The sequence below is a fragment of the Haplochromis burtoni genome, unplaced genomic scaffold (assembly GCF_018398535.1).
Source record: "Haplochromis burtoni strain Fernald_Lab_line unplaced genomic scaffold, NCSU_Asbu1 Contig_714, whole genome shotgun sequence".
NCBI classification, from domain to species: domain Eukaryota; kingdom Metazoa; phylum Chordata; class Actinopteri; order Cichliformes; family Cichlidae; genus Haplochromis; species Haplochromis burtoni.
The window spans coordinates 158293-172727 of NW_024583075.1; the positions used below are offsets into that span (position 1 = coordinate 158293).

Genomic DNA, 14435 nt, shown 5'->3' on the forward strand with positions numbered 1-14435 from the left:
GTGCCATTGTTGGTGTGCCTTTTTTTACATACAGAACAGTAATTCTGCCCAGCGAAATTGTCAGACGGTCCCTAACTCGGGTAGGCAGAGTAGTTGATGCTGAATCGCCGAGCAGCAGCAGCTCGCACTCAGTCCGTCGCTGCAGTCCAACAGAGCGACCGGTTATCAACATCCTCTCCGCGGAGCTGTAACGCTATGTGGGTCTGAGCTGATGGTCAGCGGTTCAGCCACGGCACGACACCACGGTGTTTCATTTGTGGACATGAGGACACCTGCTACAGCGACTCCTTTCAAAACGTGGACCGGGAATCCCGACAGGCATCGATTTTCGACGAGCATATGAGAAAGGTGGTGATGCAGCAGAGTGGCTTCCACACAAGAGACCGCCTCTGTCAATTCGCAGCCAGCCAGCTAGCTAGTGCTAGCCTTGTAGCCAAATAGCTAGCACCTGGGCAGGCTGAGGGTTTTAAAGCTCTGTCTTTACAACCTCCGGGGTAGCTCAAATGTCAACGGACCGAAACGCGTATGTCGGGCTATTTGTATTTATTGTGTGGGTTTCCCCCTGAGCGTTGACAGGAACTTTATTTTCCTTTTTTCTTTCCATTGCTAGCCAGTATTAGCCGGGTAAGTTAGCGCATTTGGTTGTTAGCTAGCGTTTTGTAGTGGCTAATCACCTCACACAGGCTGGCACTGTCACAGAATGAACTTGGTATTCTGCGTGGAGACGCAGCTCCATACCAACATGATGGAAAAGTACAGGAAAAACAGGGCTCTGTTAACACTGTCTAGCGCCAACCCCGCAGGCTTTAGTACGAATAGCAATGTTTGTCTTTAAAGGGGTACTTGCTTCATTTCCATCCATCCTTTACATTCGCACTTGGAGCAGCTGCTGAGCCGAATGAGACATTTGCCCCACGTCTTCTTTCCACATCTGCCGGCACGAGGGAATAAAACCCTTATGTTTTCCAGTATAGCCCACGGGTGTTTAATAGGTGGGTTGATATTCAGATGTAGTACAGCACAGAAAACAGGCATGCAATGTACTTAGAAAGCGCGGCTTACTCCCTTTTTTTTGGGCTAGAGTTTGGAACACAACTGTGCATTGTGTGTTACTTTTGTGCTTTTTATCATGATACATGTGTGGTAGCAAGAAATACACCACTGCAATAAGATGAAACTGTAGAAAGAAAGCTGTGCTCACTCTGCAGTGGCACTAAAGCCAGTATGCGTAAAGGACACTTGATCGAACAGATACTGCACAAACTCTTGATACCTTAAGCCTCTTGGAAAATCTATCATTTTTCTCATGGCCAAAGGATTAAGTCTTTTGTGTGTGTTTGTGGAAAGAGAAAGAGAGCGAGAGACATCCTGAGGTATTTATTTTCCAGATGACATGTTGTTAAAATCACCATAGCAAGCCAAGAGGATTGTTTATTACTCTAATATATCAGCTCTTGCTTGATATAAGACATGCCATTTACTTGAGCTGTCACTTTGCTTTTGATTGTAATTCAGAGCTGTTTGGCTCAGTAGAAGCCTGTCAGGGAGAGTGCATGGTGAAAGGATACTAGTGGTTACAAAAGACATGCTGCCAAGGTGGAGAAATGACAACTGAAGGAAAGACTATAAAGGACATCAACTTGTCTATCCTGCCAGTGCATAGAGAGCATTGACTATCTAAAAAAATGGTAAAAAATGAAGGAAGGAAAAGGCAAGGTTTTTCTACAATGGTGTTTAGTCTGTTTAATATGCTCTCATTTGATTTGTTTTTGTCTCCTAACTGAATACCTCTGTGTACTTTTTTTCAGAACTATCATGGCCATGTTCCTGCTGACAAGTCACCCTGTTACTGAGGGATCTCTGCCTTTTTTGGTTTCTGGACCTACCAAAGCAGGGATGAGATAATAAAGTTAACCAGTCGGTGCATGCCGCTACAGCAACCCGTGGCACCTGTGAAACCCACCTTACCCCATCCCTAGTAAAGTCAATTTAAAACGGTCAAAAGATGACAACGCCGGCTCTACTACCGCTGTCGGGCCGCAGGATACCCACTCTGTCGCCGGGTGCCTCCTCCTTCCCGCACCATAGGGCCACGTTGAGGCTCTCTGAGAAGTTCATCCTCCTCCTCATCCTCAGTGCCTTCATCACCTTATGCTTTGGGGCCTTCTTTTTCCTCCCAGACAATTCCAAGCACAAGCGCTTTGACCTGGGCTTGGAGGATGTGCTTATCCCTCATATTGACACACCTAAGGAGGGCAAGCACGCCTCAGGACAGGTGATCATACATGGACAGGGAGGACACGATGAACACAGACACAGGTAAGGGCCCTCAGAAGTATTGTTGAGTGTAGAAAAGAAAGAGCTAGTGTGTCTTAATTAAAAATAAATAAATAAATAAAAAATTATATATATATATATATATATATCTCTGTGTGTGTATTTGACAGTGAATAAGGAGATCAGAAACAACTGGTTTTCTTACATATTAGTAAGTACTTAGTTTATTTTTGGTTCTTTACATAGCTTATGTCATTCAAACAGGTGGCTTGACACGTTTTTTCAAACAATCTGACGCCTCTGGATGTGTGTTACTGTTTGCCAAGTGATACACGTCAGCACAAATGCTCCTTTCATTTTGTTCCGTATTCCTTTGCACAGCTGAGTGTGCTCTGTGCTCTCTCGCCCTTTGTTTCTCCACTAGGTCTAATGGTTTTAGTTCTTTAACAGCAGGCATTTTATCACCTTGGCCTGAGTTTTGCTGTTTTGTCCCGCAGGCAGACATTGTTGAACTTGATGATCTAGAACACACAGGCTGTTTGAAAAGCCTTAGTGACTGCTTAAACAGGCTTGGAAATTAGTGTCAGCAGTGAGCTACATACTGGTCACTTTGGGCTTCAGTGTTGACATTTATCATTTGTTCTGTCCAGCTATCGTTCTGAGGCGCTTTCTCCCTCCTAAATCAGGGTCAGTGTTTGGTATCTCTAATAGTGTTGTGCCTTTTGGAATGCAGTGCTCTGCACAAGGTTCATGTGCATCTATCAAATGATATCTCAACTGACTCTGGAACACTGACAGAAACATTTACTTTTTTTTAAATCAGTATTTAAATGATAGAAAAGAAACTAAACCTTGTATTTACCTAATTTGTACTGCTGTGTTCATTTCAGAGCAGTGTGAGTGCCTCTGCTGCATTCATTTCTAGTCACGCCAGGTTCTCTCATAATTTCTCTCTGTTACCAGGCTGCAATCTGTGGGTTTCACTGTGTACGTGTACATATGAGGTGGGAAGAGTGGAGTAGAACACGTAGTGCAACACCAGAAGTGAAGATGGAGTTAGTCAGGTTAATGACAAGTGGTTTTCCAAGTGTTTCCCAACAAGTGTTCATCCAACTAAGATGGAAAAACACCATAGAACACTAAATGTATGTAGATCTCATGGCAGGCTTGATCTCATGAGAGTACTAGCATTTCTTCTGCTGAGTTCCAGCTAAATTACCCAACAAGCACAGCTGTGATCCTCCTTTACTGAATAACATGCTAAAATGGACAGAAAACACAAGCTAGTGAAAATGCACATAGATTCATTTTTAACATGCTGTTTCAAAATTACACTACACCGAACAACTGTCTAACAGTTGTAGGCAGTTTCCACTGCACATGCTGCAACGGTGCATTTTCACTGTTTCAATCAAAGTGGCTACACCGTGCGTAAGATTAGTGTGTAAGAAGTGGGAATATGCTGCGGAGATCTATTTAGCAATCACAAAATCAGACCAGTCTGAGGAATTGACACCAAAATCCAGTTAACAGCCAGTAGATAGTGACAGTTCCACAGTGCTGTGCTGTTTTCAAAAGCTAAAAACACAACAGAACCCATGAAATAAATCCTCAAGTCTTGTTTCCCTGTTAACTAACATAATCTTAAGTAGAACGTGCTCTTCAGGTGTATCTACTAACAAGCTCTGCTACACACATGTTCCACAAACATTACTGTGCTTTCAGTGTAGCCAAAGAACTAACAGTAGTTATTGTCCTTCTATTGGAGTGGTCTTTTGCTAGCATAACTCATTCACGTATGAATCATTCAAGCACATGCATATTATTTTGCAGCCACAAAATATTTATGACATGCATGAGTGCCAAAGGGCAGGTGAGAAGAACAATTTCATAGAAAAGGTCATCTGCAAGCCAGTAACGGACGTCATTAGTTTATTTGAAATCTTGGCAGGGTGTTACCAAGCAGTTTCTCCCACAGTTTCAACGTTGCATTTTGCCTCCTTATTCCCTGTGATGCCCGTTCATATTTTCATTCTGAAAGCCTTTCTTTCAATGCTGCCTGCTTGAAATAACGTAATTGCTGTTGTCCAACGACTCAGACAAACAGAACAGGCAGTGCTGGGCTCAAATGGTGCTGCGTATTATCAAGTTTTTTTTGTTTTTTTTAAATGTCGAGGTGGGAAACTTGGAGTTATTCTTGCTTCACCATAAGTGGCAGTCATGTTTTGCTTCAAATACTTCTACTTAGAGCTGGGCGATAGAACGATAACGATATGTATCGCGATATAACTTTTACTCGATAGAGAAATTAAGCTATCGCGATAGACCTCGCCGCTCTTGTCCTCAAAAAAAAAAAAAAAAAAAAAAAAAGGTCAGCCAATCCAAATTAAGTAGCGCAGAGCCGAACCAATCACAGCCGCAGCGTCACGTCGCGTGACTTGTTACGTACAGCACAAGTGCCAAGCCGCACGTGTGTTTGTTTGGGAAGCAGCCAGCGGGTAATGGAGCGGAATGGAGGAATGAGTGTGCCGACTAGAAAAATCAACCGAGCGTGACCGAAGAGAAAACAGATGATGGTTCCAACGCCGGAGAGATTGTCGAACGGAAGAGCCATAGAAGTTCCGTAGTGTGAAGGTATTTCGGCTATTTCAAGTCTGACAAAAAACAGAGTAGCGTGCACTGTAAATTGTGCCGAAAGCAAGTCTGGAAATACAATAAACTGGTGCATGCGTCACACTGTGCGCCACGTTATTGTTTCGGTGAAATGAATTTCTACAATACTGTTACTGTTAATTCTACTCTCTGCAGTGTTTAAATGCTTACATATACACACAGTTACTGTCCCTCCACACATACGCTCGGTTCTGCTTCTATGCCCCAGCTTTGTTTACTTTTTCCCACCGAGGCTTCTAGACTTCTGATTGGCCAACATTTCTGCACGGTTAGGAATCTAGCGCCACCTGCTGCTTTGGCATGTTCATAGCAGCGTTTTCCTTCATTTCTGCCTTTATGTGTGGACGGGATTATTTTTTAAAACGAAAACGGAAAATCTCCGTTTTCAAAAATACCCGTGTACGTGTGGACGTAGCCTCAGTCTCTGACTGGAAGCGCTAATTCGTCATTCGGCTTTTGTCAGACTAAAGTAACTGTTAAAACTGTTTGAAAAGCTCAGCTATACAACAAGGAGAGATTGAGAATTTCCTTTTAGTTCTCAGTTTATTTGATATTGACAAAAGTTAGTCAGTTTTGTCTGTTCTTCTGTAAAACAAACTAAGATTTATTTTTAGAATTAATATTTTGTTTCTAAGTGGAATTGACAATTTAGTCTGTTTTGTTTGTTCTATTTTGAAACTTAAACGCTTTAGCGGCTGCCTTTTGTGTAGTTTGCAATATTTGCCTTTATTTATCTGAAAAAGTCTCATGTTCCTTAAGTACATCTACCCTGTTGAACTTATTATGGGAAATAAATATTTAAATAAAAACAAGCTGCTGATTATTTCACATTTTACTTGTGAGCAACGGCACATTTAAATCTTACAAATATAGTTATTTGGCTTATATCGTGATAGATATCGTTATCGCCTGAAATGAAAAAAACATATCGTGATATGAAAAAATCTTATATCGCCCAGCTCTACTTCTACTCTACTCATCACTGAGGTCTTCTCGACTCTACTTCTATATTTCATTTCTGGGCACGTCCAAAACAAAATGGTCCCCAGGATGTTCCTGGGGACTAATTTACAAGTCATTTGAACGAGACAGGAAAGAAATCAGACTAGTTAACTAGTGTAAAAGGCAGAAGACGCTGGGCGCAATCTAACAGACAAGGATAAACACTGACCTTAGAATAGCTGTGTATGAATTTAGGAGTCATTTGAGACCATTAACGGATTCCGCAACATTCAAATCTTGTTATGAATGTTGGTGAAATGTGCAGCACTTTGTGCCGTGTATACCGCTGGGGCCACACAGTGTCAGATTAGTTTGATAAATGTTTGCTAGCAGCAGTAGCCCCTTTCATGGCAGGCTAGCATCCACGTCTGTGCATAATGTGGTTACAAATTACTTGGACCACTTCAGTGTGGTTATATGCCAGTTTTCTCTCACACAGCCAACATACAAAAGTTCATTTTCTTCATCAATGTACTGCAGAGCTGTGGTGTTTCACGCAGGTGTCATCTTCTTACTTTCAATCTGTTTCATTTCAAGTTCCCTCACAGAGAGCGAGGGGGTCTCAGGCATTTGTCAGGGCTGCAGCACTAGTTGGTCTCAGGTGGCGTTGTAACATCTTTGAACCAACAGGTAACTTAGTAAAACAACAATAATAGATTTAACCGACTAGTATTTCTGGTGCCTACTAGCAAGAGTAGCAGTGTATAAATGTCTTGTTGACCATGCACATGCCTAGTGTGAACGCAGTTAGTCTTGTGAACTGTGTCACTGTAAAGCTGGAACATGGGAGTTTTACATATAATTAAACGTGCGTTACATTTAGGCCTTTCCTAATTTGAACTAGTAGATGGATAGTTCAAATTTCATCACCTTGGAGTATGTTATACATATCAGTATGTTTTAGTAAATCAGAATTTGAAATCTGATGTCTGCTTAAACACTTCCTCACTGGTGTGTCGAACTGGATGAATTTTAAATCAGCTGCGAGCGATTGGTTTTCCAGAGCTACAGAGGAACGTGACGTAGCATCAGACACACACAGCAGTATACTAACTGAGGTTATCGTCATGGGGGATAAACTTAGCTTCTGAGAAAGTCAGATAGAAAAAGAAACTTGACATTCGCAGGAAGAATTATAGCCTTCAAAAAATGGATTGATATGCATTACAAGGGCTCAGCAACATTGCTTTAAACTTCCATGCTGCAGGCTTGAAATAAATCCCATTCAACGTACTCTTCATGTTTTGGGTAAGCTGTTTAAATGAGATTCCAGTAGGTTCAGTGTGCAGTCACAGATGGCAGAAGGCACTTCTTCTTCTTCTTAATGAACTGAATACTTTTTTTTTTATATTTCTTTATTTTTTTATAGCCTTTTTCAGCTTTGTATTCAGATTCATGGATTTTTAATTGCTTAGTGAGCAACTCCTTGGAATTAATAACATGGCTGTGAGCGAGAGGAAAAAAAGCTGCACAGTTATGAGCATCTTCACTGCCGTCCATTTTCAAGGATATACCAAGGACAGAAAAAATATAAATACGTTGCTTCACATTTGACGGAAATTAAGAGGAGTATATGAAATGTGATTAAAATACAGCTACTGAGATGTCACTGTGTTTTACAGAGGAAGAGTAATCGTAACCTTCCTGTCTGGAAATTAGTTTTATGCAAATTCAAAGACAGGAATATGTGCTCCGTGTATTTTAACCTTACACAAGCATTCATGTGAGGTGTTTTTATCCTCTCCACCACTTCTTATAACAGCTTATTGAAATCTGTTCAGTTTGCTTGTTGGTATAGCTGCCTCAGCTGTTCTTAAAGTGGTTATTGTGTGCTCCAGAGGACTCTGGGTTCAAACAGCCTCAGGAAAATGAGGTGTGCTAGCATTTAAAGAGACCCGCAGGAACCCAAACACGCTCATAATAATTTCACCTTTGCTTTATTCGGCCGCAGAAACCCCCACAGAACCAGTTCTTTGTTCACGAGCTCAACCTGTTAATAGTCCTGTAAAGCTTATGAGGGAGAAAAGGTTATTAATCTATGCTGGTATCCAGCCATTGAATTTTTGGAGAAACGAAATGTAACGGGGAAGAGGTATGTGTAGCCTTGCTCACATGGTGCCGGACTGAACATCTTCTTGAGTTTTGAGTGTTGGTTTTTGTGAACACCCAGGAGGAGTTGCGCTGCTTTCAGGGTTTCCCTTGGTTTCTGTGGGCTTATTCAAAAACAAGTTAACTTTTAGTTTACTTGATGTTTTTTGCTTTGGTAGTTACATAGCATGACCAGTAGGTGGGTTTGCAGGTTAAATTGGTTTAACTGGACCCTTATGTGACTGATGAGCTCTGACATGCCTGAGTTTATTGTAGAGACATAAGAAGAACTTGTTAAGCTTCTAACATTTTGAAAATAAAAACAGCCCATAATAAAATAACCCACTTAAGAGTTGAAAGTTGCCCTGTTGCTGTAAATACGTGTCACTGAATATAATGCAAGGCATCGTAACCTTCCTGTCTGCAAGGCATTATTTTCTGGTCAAGCATCTGTATTTTGGCTAGTATGATGCTTCGGTGATTATTTAGCATCTTTCAGCATAATTTTGAGTTTTCTACCTGAACAGTAGAGGGTGTTTCTCTGCTGAGGTTTTCAGATCAGCACTGAAATAGTTGGCTTTTAAAACTGAAGATATTTTAGATCTTCCACCCGTTATCTTATTAAAACTATGCTGAAGACAAGTAACAAGATGCTTAACAGACATTAAAGAATGGAGTTGTTAGATTGGTGGAACATTCAAGGAAGTTCTTTGCATTTCTATACCATGGCTGCTTATTATATTGGCTTATTATATTGATGCCATAATACCTGAGAATTAAATCTTTCGCCTTATGTAAAGATCCTTTTGGTAAATAGACATTTAAAATCAGAATGGATGTTTACAAGTTTAAGTCTTAGGCTTTGCTGTTTGAATGCTTGGATATAAAGCCCAGTTGAGCTCAACATACTGTGAGGCCAGTAATGATCCTGCCTTGGGTTTGTTCTGTTCTGGCTCAAACAACATAGGACTAGCCAGGTGCAGCACTGTAATCTGTAAAAGGGGCAAGAGGGCATGTTGGCAGAAGCAGTGACATTTTATCAGCTACAGTAGAAATGTAGAAGTCAGAGAAAAATGATCCTTATTCTAACCCTGTATGATCACATATACAGACATCCTGGTTGGTATTTAGTGTTGACTGGATGGATAGTGGTTTTAGGTATTACAAGACAAATTTAAAATGTGTTTGGACTTTAAAGAGGTGGTTGAATAACAAAGCAGACTGAAAATATTGCAGAAGGGATCAAGAAACTGTGATGACATTTTAGATGAAACAATTTATAATGAAAAATAATGAATTGTCATTTTGCGCCTTATTGTTTTGTTGTTGTTGTTGTTGTTGTTTTTTAGTTATTATTATTATTATTATTATTATTATTACATATGATCAGTTTAAACCTTATTGGCCATCCCAATCCAACAAATCTATTCATTTATTCTTGGTGTGAGTAATAATATGATTGTGTTGTCCTGGTTTGGACATGAACATTCATACTGGATACTTGCCAGGGTGTCCAGTGGGGTTTGACAGAAATGCCATCTGCCACCAATTTTAACCTCTATTTGGATGTGGTCTTCTCCTTTTTAGTGAATCTACAGTAAAAATTTATGAGGAAAAATGTTTATAATGTGTATCTATATTTTCTTAGAGCAACACATTTTCTTTCACCTGGACAAAAAGGCATCTTTTTTTATATTATAATGAAGATTTGAATTCTGCCTGGTCCATCCAGGCCTCCTGTAGTTTGGGAATTACCGAAGTCAGTACTGCAATAACCTGTCCTCTGAATGATTATTTGCCTTTATTGTCCGGTAAATATCAGATCATCTATCAGTAGCTCCTTCTGTGGTTCAGTGAACCTGCCTCGGCATCCACATGCATTTTGGCACCTTCCTGTCTTTTTCCATAAAGTGTTATATAAAAACTAATAAAAAGGGCTTGTGTCTGGAGGTATTAGGTGCACCATCTGTGTAGACTATTTCAATCTCCCTCTCCCGCAGTGGAAGATGTCATTTCTTTACTAATCTCACATCATGAGTGTCATATCCCCATGTCACCAAACACGGTTGCAAGAAAAAGTTTCTGTACACTTTGGAATTATTGGGTTTTAAGATTTAATTTCTCTTAAATTGTGATGTAATCTTCACCTTCAAGTCTCAAATATAGACAGATGCAGTCAGACTGAATTCATAACACACTAATAGGGCACACTTAAAAACACTGATAAAATTATGCGACCTTGTTATGTGAATTTAGTAACTCACAGAACCTTCTGCAACACTTCTGGACCACTCCTTACAAAACTTACAAAACTTTATTATTAATATTACCGATTGAACAGCATTTTCAAACAATCGAAAAGCATCTCAGTTGGGTTAATTGATATATCCAAAACATGAATTTTAATTTTTGTCCATCATACCATTATTGTTGATGTCATTTTGTGCTTTGGATCATTGTACATTGCACCAAAGCTTTCCAGTTTATTAAATTTTGGACTGCTGCTTTGACATTCTGCTTTAAAATGTCTTCATACAGTTATGACCTGTTCATTTCTTTTTCTCAATGATTTTAAAATGTACTGGTCATGACATAGCAAATCACCCACAAACCATGATGCTCCCTTCACCATGCTTTAGAGTTGGGTAACTGGGTGGGCTGAGGCCATTTGATCAAATTCGGTCCAGAAAAGGCTGTAGCTTGTTTAATTTAGTTTATCTGAAAAGATAGGTTTAATAAATAATTTTTACCTCAAAATCTGTAAATAATAAAGCTAAATGATGCTAAGAGGTTGGATACCCATATTAACAAAAGGTATTGAGATTACATTTTTTGCTATAATTGGCAGGCCTATTGGCAAGGATATTAAAAAACAAACAAAACAAAAATTATTTACAAAATGCAGAAGAGTCTTTGTACATTTCAGATGTATTGCCTTAAATCTTTAATATAAAGTTTTTTTTTTTCCATAGAGGACAGAAAACCAGTGGTTACAACGGCTGTAGAGATTCCTGCAGGTGTTTGGCTCTTCTTCACCTCATTTAAGAGGTCAAATTGTTCTCTTCCTGTGATCTTTGCAGGACTCCGACCCCTGAGGAGAGCAGTGTGCCTGCTGATTTTCCTTTGTTTCCACAGTTTGTCTTATTGTGGCTTTATAAACACCTCATTGGTCAACTGTCATTCATTCCCTGTCAGCTTCATCCTCTTTTGTTTTGTTTTATTTTTCTGTTTTGGACTACAATTTACAATGTTCCTTTTTCAGTGAATAATCCCTTAAGGACATCAGGAAAGAGTTTATTAAAGTCACAGAGCAAAGGGAGCTGATGGTCATTTTCCCATAAACTTCTATACTCCAAGTCTCTTTTGCAGCCAGCAGAAGTAAAATGTAAGGTATTTTCTTATTAGATTCTGGAACTGGAAGCATTGTCTGTTCTTGTGCACTGTCTGAAATGATCAGGCTTTGTGAATAACCAAACTTTGTAGAAACAGGAGTACGTGCCTTCAACCTCAGAATCCCCACTTGTATCACTGAAGTTAACTTTTAGTGAAGTTGTACTTTCTGGAGTCGGGATTGTTTATTGATTAGAGTAAATACTTTTATTATACAACTACAATTATTAGTATAATATAGGTACATAAACCTTTTCATGCAACTGAAGCTAAAAGCAAAGTTCAGAATGCTTTGTATTAGATCAGCGGTCCCCAACCCCCGGGCGTCGGACCGGTACCGGTCCATGAGTTGTTTGGCCGCGAGAGTTGAGGTTTAGGTGTGAAATGTATAGTTTTCAGGGTTTTTATCGGTTTTCAGCGTTATTTTGTTATCGTTTACTCGGTTTTCCTGGGTCTTTTCACGTGTGTTATGAATAAATCTTATTTTTTTCGGTACCAGTACTAGTAGGGATGGGTACTGGTTCTGACATAAACGGTAGTAACCAGATCGAAAAGCAGCGCACATTTTGGTGCTTTATTTCGGTGCTTTTTTTTCCTGAGCTGTGATACACTTCTAGCCAATCATTTTACGTTTCCGAGGATAGTAGGCGGGCCAGGTACGTACGTTCTTTTAGAGCAGAGCTACAGATTAAAAATGCCAAGGGAAGCGGTCAAAAGTCTGGCTGTACTTCACAGCAAAAATGCAAACTCAGCAGCCTGCAACAAGTGCTTTAAGCTGATACTGTGATACTGTCAAAGGAGGTAACACCTCGAATCGATGAAACACCTGGCGACGCATAGCGGGGTTTTTTTTAAAAGCCGAGAAATGCGCCGTATTTGATAGCTTGCTGCGAGACCTCACACCGAGCACATCTACTGCGGGTGTGGTGCCTGTTATCGACCCGGAGTTAGCAACATCCCCCAAAAACACGAAGAGGAGAGTCCTGGCCCCTAGCCCTGCCAGTGTAGCAGAAATGATGACGGATGATGATGCAGCAGCAGCCGTTCTTCTCTGCGTGAGTAGCTTAATGTTGTTCGTGTGTAATTTACGTTGAGTAGGCTAACCACGTTATTACATTAATGCATGTAAGGTGAACTAGCAAACATCATCATAGCTACATGCGGCTGTCTTCTTGTTTGATGGCAGATACTCCCTTCACCCTGGCCAAAAAGGCTAAAATGACCAAAGAAAAAGTGGAAAACGTAAACATGAGAGGTTTTTGAAAGTTTGTGTTTTTTCCATTGTTTAAGCACTGCTTCCAGCCAAGAGTGATACCATATATGCCCCATAGCTGCAGAAAAGGCTAACATTGTTATCTTTTTACAAAAAACCAGCTGAACATGAGAGGTTTTTGGACAATTTTGTGTTCTCCATTCTTTAAGCACCGGTTTGAGCACCGTTTAAGCATCGGCACGTTTCAAAAGTACCGATTTGGCACCGGTATCGGATAAAACCTAAACCATACCCATCCCTAGGTACTAGTTTTATTTTGTTGTATTTATCTGCGACACCTTAAAGGCCGGTCCATGAAAATATTGTCGGGCATAAACCGGTCCGTGGCGCAAAAAAGGTTGGGGACCGCTGCTCTTAATTGTTGTGACACTTGTTCGAAATGCAGAGAGGTGCGCTGGATTTGCCACACGGAGCAGCGCGAGAGTAAAGCACGAGGGAGAGGCTAATAATCGGCTCAGTCATTTTAAATGATCGTTGAAAGCCCAGATCGTAATCGTGATTAAAATTCGATTAATTGAGCAGCCCTAGTGTTATGCATCAGTTTCTGTTTCAATTCTTCAAATGAAATAGTACAACAGTACAAGTACAACACAAGTAGTTTAATTGTGAACAGTGTGATGAGACAAGTGAGTTTATGATTCAGACACACCTGTAAGTAGCAGAAAATCTACAGGTACAACCTTTTTGTACTGCATCCCTCCAATGGATTTTAGTCATGTGACCACTAGTACCTTGGTTTTGCTACTTATTACATTGCCAGTTATTGTTAGTGTTGCAGGGCCGTAACTTTGCTTTTGCACTATGATAGGGCCATAAATCAACATAGCAGCGCAGCAGATCATATTTAAGGTCCAAGCCAACATAGGAGCACCTTTATTTATCACATTTAGTGTGATATCATTCCTGTGTCTTCATGCTTAATTTCCCTGTCAGCTGCAAAGTAAATCTCTGTAGTTTTATTTATTTATTTTTCTTGTGTTTGTGTATATGTGTGCGTGTGTTTATGCCTGGTGATAATCAAGGCGTGCTTGTTTGTATTTGCAGGCCCACCTATCACAGAAGCTCGTGAAACCATCCGTACTGTTTAGTGGATTTAACAGGGGTGAAGCTATTTAATAGTGGCTTCTGTTGTTCAGAGCTAAAAGGAAAGCAAAGTACCTTGCCAAGACAAAATGGGTTTTTTACGCGTCAGCAAACAATGTAGAACAGTTATAAAAGTTAGATCGAAAGCAAGTCGATGGGGCTTCAAGTTTTGAAGCTAAAAATGGACCTATAATGGCCTTAAGCCTTTAACAACAGTGTAATTTTCCAATATTTTGATTGCTTTAAGAAGTCTAACAACCGTAGCTGAATGATGGTCAGAAATTCAGCTGCAAACGGCCCTGCTTGTTTTGCAAATAGATGAAAGAATTGATTTTGTTTTGGCCTATCAGTCATGTTAGAAGCTGTTATATATGGTTAGAGCAGCTGCTAATTCTGCCTTTCTGTCTAAAATTATAGTTGTCAAAAAAAATGTCTCTCAGATACTATGTAAGCTGATGATAGCCACTTAAACATTAGAAATTACGTGATAGTCACAAACCCAGCCTTAAGGGGTCACAGGCTAGTGTACTCCTAGTGCTATCTCAAGTCCAGATAATTGGAAGGTTTCTGTCAGGAAGTACATCTTTCTAATCTTTATTTTTTTTTTTTTAAAGTCATTTGTTGGCCTCATTGTGGTCTCCCCCCCCCC

General features: G+C 40.1%; 1 protein-coding gene across 4 annotated transcripts in view; it reads left to right on the top strand.

Annotated features, from left to right (window-relative positions):
- LOC102309099 (mannosyl-oligosaccharide 1,2-alpha-mannosidase IB) overlaps positions 1 to 14435 on the top strand; it is a 32532-nt gene continuing 18097 nt past the window's right edge. Inside the window, exons 1-2 of one of the 4 annotated variants that reach the window (XM_005949899.3) lie at positions 1 to 348; positions 1809 to 2319. In XM_005949899.3, the coding sequence (XP_005949961.3) occupies positions 2006 to 2319 (314 nt within the window). In that variant the 5' untranslated portion in view covers positions 1 to 348; positions 1809 to 2005. The other 3 variants (XM_042215412.1, XM_014330161.2, XM_014330162.2) reach the window with 3 other exon arrangements.